Genomic DNA, 7,381 nt, shown 5'->3' on the forward strand with positions numbered 1-7,381 from the left:
AATTCTGGTGATGATAGCATGTACGGTGGCCTTGCTATTAATTGTTAAAATAAGCACAACATGATGCAAACATTTACATAATTATGCGAAATTATGAATGGATTACGCAAAATCAATTGAATGACCAAATCATTATTATGCATAGCCGTAATTGGCAAAATATTTAGAGTCATCTTAATTAGCAGATTACAATCATCACTAGTACAAAGCTCCATTTAATTGAATAAGGAATCTTGCATGTCCAGCACTACATTTACATCATGTGCATACACAGTACACTGAAAAATATATATTATTGTCTCCACATCCAAAGTTTCAATAATGCTGTATCACACACGCTAATTAAATGTTTACTAACTCAAAACCAGGGAACATGAGGTTCCGCTTCCAGGTCAATACCAACACACAAGAGCCCGGATGCAATTAACTTTTTCTCCTGAGTTTTTTCCTAGGAGATCATTTTTCATCTTTTATTTAGAATAACTTTTTAGCACTTTGCAATTGAAAAAGTACTACAAAAATAGGTGGAAAAAGTTGATTGCTTATGGGCCAAGGCTTTTAACTTTAGAATGGTATCACAAGGTGGAATGGAAAAAACTTTCTCCCTTGTAATGTCAGAGTATTAAAGGGAATCTGGAATGAAAATAAACTTATGATATAATGATTTGTATGTGTAGTACTTCTAAGAAATAAAACATTATTAGCACAGATATGAGTCTCATATTGTTTTCCAGTACAGTAAGAGTTAAGAAACTTCTGTTGTTATCTATACAAAAGAGCTTCTCTAGCTCTACGACTTTATAAAGTCGTGGACAGCACTGTCTTTTGAAGCTCTTATCTCAACTGTATCTCATTGTTTCTTCTTTGTTTATGTATTTTTGCAGAGAAATGTTCAAAAGTTCATTAGCCTGCTCTGTGAAATCATTTAAAATGCTGAGTGTATTGGGGAAACTGTAATTATTAGAGAATGATACAATGTTATTAAAAAAGCTATATACTTGAAAATAAAAATATGACACTATTTTCTTTGCAACTAATGTTCTTTTAATTATCCCGTACTTCACAACCAATTCATTATATCATACGTTTTTTTCTCTCGCTTCAGTGTCACTTTAAGGTTACCTGTTTTTTTCCCCACCTCTGTGTGCTGCAAAGTGGAGGTGAGATAATGATATGGAAATGGGTCTTATGTTGCTATGTGGTCACCCCCTGAATAAGAGGGTACCCATGAAGGTAAGTAAGTACAAAAGCTTAACTTATGAACCCTAATCTATTTGCAATAGATGGCTATATTTTTTTTTCTAAAGAGTTGCTGGGGGGGGTCATTTTAATTAAGTTAACACAGATGTCCTCAAGTTATTTTTTTAACTTCATTTTTTGTCTGCTTTTCTGTTTTTTTTTTCCTTATTGTACTATACTGCTTTGTCGTCCTTTTTTTTTTTTTTTTTTTTTGGTGGCCAGACAGTGATCAGGAACCCCATGAGCAGCAAGTTCATTTTAATGAAGTTAACACAGATGTCCTCAAGTTATTTTATTTAACTTCATTTTTTGTCTGCTTTTCTGTTTTTTTCCCTCTTTTTTGATTGTAATATGCTGCTTTCTCATCATTTTTTTTTTTTTTTTTTGGTGGCCAGACAGTGATCAGGAACCCCATGAGCAGCAAGTTCAAATAAACTGCATTGGGTAATGAGATGTGAATTTTAATAACTTTAATGTGTAACACAGAAATAAACCAGGTCGGCCTGGGCCCTCACGTAGTGTAAAAGTGTGAGCCAACTTGTTATCAGAATATAAAATATTAAACAAGCAAGATGCATGCGATAAAGGTTCCTACAGAAATCTTAGGCTCAATACGCTTCATATCATTAGTGCATAACATCTACTACCTCACAAATCAATGTTCAAGAGGATCACCAGGTATGGAGATAGCAAGCAAATTAACTAGAAAAGGTTTGCACACCTGGTTCACACATAAACCAAAATATATAACAGGTGGGTGCTAAGTCTGTAAACCGGACTGTAAATGCAGTCCTACAAATACACTAAAGAAAACAATGACTCGCAAACCAGCAAGAGTAAATTGCATAAAGATATGTATTGAAAAAATCAATGACAATATGCCCAGTCTAGGCAGATAATCCATGTAATACAGCAATAATATACAATGGAGTATAGGGTGGAATAACACAATCCCCCTTTGGGACACACAGCCTACATAGGCAGCATTACACATAGAGATGCACAAGATATACACAAATAGATGCTTGGAGCAAAAAAGTCAGCAAGTAACAATGTAATGTCCCTTGGGGATTAATAATACCCTGACAGCGCCGTTTCAGGGGGTCCCTTCATCAGAGGGTATCAGTATGAGGCTCCTTAGGCTGCTGCAATGTGATCCAGTTGATCAATGGTTTATATACCTCAGAGTAAAGCGAAGCACGCCCGCAATGGACACCCGCGCCGGCCCGTCTGGCGTCAATGATGTCACGCGGCGGACGCCGCGTGCATCATGACGTCACTCCCGGATCCTCTGCACTCTGCCAAGCGTCGCCAGCCAGGCCAGAGCGGCTGTTGCCAGCTCCAGTATGGCCGCCGCGCATGCGTAGGCGGGGATGGAGGACCGGGACACACACCATAGCGCAAACAGAAGCCGGGGGCAAACGGTGGTGTTTGATAGTAGTCCAAATCGCGGGTCTTTATCCAGTATAGTGTCCATACATCAGCGGCACATGCAATGCCATCTAGGGGTGAAACAACAAACACAGAACATAAGTATATACATCAGAATTAAAATATCAATAATCGCAGTCATCCTATTAAGGGGAAAGAAGCCCAAAATAGTATACTGTATAAGATGTAACAAGGTGCTAATTAGCACCCACAAGAGAGCAACACTATGCCATGTCACCCATACAGCTGGGACAGGCAGTCAGCAAGCCAGAGACACCAATACCAGTAAAAATTATGGTCTATTTAAGAAAGGGAACCAAACTCGTATCCTCATTCATACCATGAGGAAATAGTGTAAAAGTGTGAGCCAACTTGTTATCAGAATATAAAATATTAAACAAGCAAGATGCATGCGATAAAGGTTCCTACAGAAATCTTGACTCATATCATTAGTGCATAACATCTACTACCTCACAAATCAATGTTCAAGAGGACTACCAGGTATGGAGATAGCAAGCAGTCAAGAGATAGGTACTGTACAGCAGGAGAGTGGTGGAAGCAAGTGTAGTATACCACACTCACAATAGTTTAATCAAATGGCTCAAACTGGCCAGTGTAGAACATTTAGAAACTCCCATGTGCATAAATCCTTAAAGAGAAACCGTAACCAAGAATTGAACTTCATTCAACCAATCAGTAGCTGATACTCCCTTTCCCATGAGAAAGCTTTTCCTTTTCTGAAACGGATAATCAGGGGGTCTGTATGGCTAATATTATGGTGAAACCCCTCCCACAGTGTGTTTTTTGGCAGTTGTAAACAGCTGTAAACAGCTATTTCCCAAAATGCAATGAGGTTCACAGACAGGAAACTGTCAGGACCATGCTACTTCCAGTGACATCACCTGCCAGCAGTAAAAATGTCACCATGTCATAAATGTCATAATGTAAATCAGGGAGAGGAAAGCTTTTACAATGGGCAAACACTGACTAAATATTTATACATAATTATTGTAAAAATGAAGCACTTTTTTTTATTACATTACTTTCATTGAAGTTCCTCTTTAAGCATGGGTCTAGTGCAGGGCTGGGCAAATTTTAAGCGGCTTGGGCCACATGCTTCAGACCACGGGCCGCATGCCTTAAATTCCAACCCCCCTTCCTCTCTGTAGAGTTGCGTGTGGCGGGGGATTTTAAACTCACCTTATTCCTGCATCGGCTCTCCATGGCAACAGAGTGTCATATGACGGGGCGTCAGGACTTTCCAGTGTATTATATGCTGTATTATATGTGTAATACGCTGGCATGTACTAACGTCCCATCATTTGACGCCCTTTTGCCACGGAGACGTGACACGGGAATCAGCAATCAAGATGAGTTTCAAATCCCTGCCGCCCACTCGCAACTCTGCAGGGAAGGAGGGGGGAAAGGAGAGGAATCCAGCCGCCTGTCGTTGGGCCGCAGGTTAGGGTTTAATGGACATGTTTGTAAGGGAGTTTATAAACATTAGGGCCCTGTAATTTGCTGATCCAAGTAAGGTACGATATGAGGAGATGTTTGTTGTCTTCCTAGAATATTCCTGTACTTTTAGGCTGGGTTTACAACCAATCATCTGCTGTCAGCTATAATGCAATGGACAACTGATGAGAAAGTATCTTCCATGTTTCCATATAAGGTACAGACTAACCAGCAAGCTCATGGTGAACCAGAACTCATTGGAGTGTGTGAGGGGCTACAATGGTCCTAAAAGCCCCCTTACTAAAATACTAAGAAAAACAAAAGTTTGCTTTCTTAAAACAGAAAGACTTTGCGATAATTCAGGTTGGAGTGAGCTTGAGATGTCTCCCAGTGCATCTCTGCTGAATATATGCAAATTACCATTGTTGCCCTTAGAAGCTAAACACACCTCTAAAACCGCTGGAATGCAATGATGTGTCAGCTTGTTAATTTGTACAGAGCCATAATAATCCAACATGCATACAGACTGTTTTGGATTGTTTTATCCTCATCAGTGCATGGCATGGATTAATTTGGCTCTATGGAGTAGGGCTTGTTTTTCTTAGTATTTTAGTAAGGGGGCTTTTAGGACCATTGTAGCCCCTCACACACTCTAATAAGTTCTGGTTCACCATGAGCTTGCTGGTTAGTCTGTACCTCTCGGTGTTACAAGCCCTACTCCATAGAGCCAAATTAATCCATGCCATGCACTGCCACTGATGGGGATCAAACAATTCCGAAACAGTCTGTATGCATGTTGGATTATTATGGCTCTGTACAAATTAACAAGCTGACACATCTTTGCATTCCAGCGGATCTGGAGGTGTGTTTAGCTTCTAAGGGTAACAATGGTTAATTTGCATATATTCAGCAGTGATGCCCTGGGAGACATCTCAGAGCTCACTCCAACCTGAATTATCACAATTTTTTTCTGTTTTAAGAAAGCAAACTTTTGTTTTTCTGAGCGTTTCCATAGAAAAGCATGTTATAATGCATAGATATAAACTGACCCATATGGCCCTATTTACACTTAATCAGTTGCTCTCAGTTATAACTGAAAGGACAACTGATTTTCAAAGTAATGTCCATGTTTTCCTATGGCACAGTTCACACTATATGCATTTCAACTGAAAGATTTTTCATAATGCACAGCTATGGAGAAAAAAAAAACGTGTATCAACTGATTAAGTGTAAATGTGGCCTAAGGGAAACAAGAAAATTCCTTTTGATCAGTTTTCAGTTTTATTTTAATTTTATTTTAGCTGACAACAATTGATTACATGTAAACCCAGCCTAACACTTGTACTTAACCTGTTTAATATTTCATCATGTGAGTACAAGTTAAGGTTTTATCTCACTTTTGAATTAAGGATCCTGGGCACTCGGTAGACAACAAGTTTTTTTTTGGTGTTCCCCTGCTTTCAGAAATTGTATCTATAGTGTTTAGGCACTGCCATAATAACAATTGAACAGGAAAACTATAATGAAAGCTGGAACATCACCTAGTTTGTGATTAGTGATTAGTAATGGTAATAATGAAATCAGTATTTTTCCTAAAGTAACCACTGAACCCTGAACCATTAAAATTAGGTAATAAAGGAAATTATAATAAAACATCTGTAAAAGTATTTTTAAAAATTAAAAAAAGGAAAAGAAATTAAATGTATAATTAAGTATCAAACAAATAAATACATTGCAATGACCTATTTTCTTTCTTCTTACAGGGGCGATTGAGAATGGCAGTATTTAATGGTAACAATATTACTGTTTTTATCCTCATCGGATTTCCAACTCGCCCAGAATTACAGCCTGTGCTATTTGCTGTATTTCTTATAACTTACATTTTAACGGTGGCAGAAAATGTGGTAATCATTGCAACAATTAAGCTCAATGAACCTCTTCACAAGCCAATGTACTACCTTCTGTGCAGCTTGTCTTTCTTGGAAATCTGGTATGTAACAGCCACTGTACCTAATTTACTGAACAACCTCCTGACACAAAATAATAAAATCTCCTTTGTAGCTTGTATGACACAGTTGTATATTTTTATATCTTTGGCCTGCACCGAGTGTGTTCTGTTAGCGGTCATGGCAGTTGACAGATGTGTTGCTATATGCTTCCCGCTACATTATAATGTCATTATGCATGACAATTTTTGCATTCAATTAGCTGTCGGATCATGGGGGTTGGGTTTTTTTGTTGCTTTAATTAAAGCTCTTCTAATTTTTAGACTTCAGTTCTGTGGCCCAAATGTGATTAACCATTTTTTCTGTGATATTTCTCCCGTACTGAATTTGGCTTGCACAGATATGTCTTTCACGGAGCTCATGGATTTCATCCTTGCTATGGTTATCATCATGTGCCCCCTTGTGGTGATCATTATCACGTACATTTTCATTATTTGGACAGTGCTAAGAATACCAAACAACGCAGGCCGCCAGAAGGCTTTTTCCACATGTGCATCCCATCTTACTGTTGTCATAATATTTTATACAGCCACATTATTCATTTATGCAAGACCAAGAAAGGCTAATCCATTTGACAGAAATAAATTGGTAACCATTTTATATTCTATTTTGACTCCTCTGATAAACCCAGTAATTTACTGCCTGAGAAATGGTGAAGTGCAACAGGCTTTAAAAAAATCCTTAATCAGAAGTAAACCACCGACTTCCTGTTTTTGATCAACTTACAGTAAATGTATACATATTACTTAGAGCTTGCTACTGTTTATTTGATTTGTGTTTCTACAGTAATACCTGTATGCTCTTATTGTGTGATGATTGCTATGCTTTCTAGTTATTAACACAGCACAGGTATTGTATTTTGATATTCTCTTTATGTCTGCTAACATTTACCTAATAAATATGCACATTAGGAGGCTTTCACTGACCATAGATGGTAAATGCGTACACCAAAGATGATGGGATATATGCCTGTTTTTGAGTAGGATGGCATGGGCAATGTTCTCCCTAAAGTGAACTGTAATTAAAAGAATAAATAAATGATATAAAATTGTATCTATCCTCCTACTTCTAAAAATGACTTTTAGATACCCCACAGTTTCATGTTATGCTTAAAAAAATTAAAAAAAGTAGATTTATTGTTTTGTCTCAGCTCAATGACACAGTCTGGCTCATGTCTCAGAGAGCTAAAATATATGAACTACTGACTTTTTTGTATCTTTTCTCTGCTCTCAGTTCTCTGCCAGGAAAGT

General features: G+C 37.9%; 1 protein-coding gene across 1 annotated transcript; it reads left to right on the top strand.

The window, feature by feature from the left end:
* The first annotated feature begins 5,900 nt into the window (after positions 1-5,900).
* On the top strand, positions 5,901-6,848 carry LOC137527436 (olfactory receptor 6B1-like). Its single transcript, XM_068247972.1, has one exon. The coding sequence runs from the start codon at positions 5,901-5,903 to the stop codon at positions 6,846-6,848; it is 948 nt and encodes a 315-aa protein (XP_068104073.1).
* Positions 6,849-7,381: the final 533 nt, after the last annotated feature.

Source organism: Hyperolius riggenbachi, chromosome 1, assembly GCF_040937935.1.
Source record: "Hyperolius riggenbachi isolate aHypRig1 chromosome 1, aHypRig1.pri, whole genome shotgun sequence".
Classification (NCBI taxonomy): Eukaryota; Metazoa; Chordata; class Amphibia; order Anura; family Hyperoliidae; genus Hyperolius; species Hyperolius riggenbachi.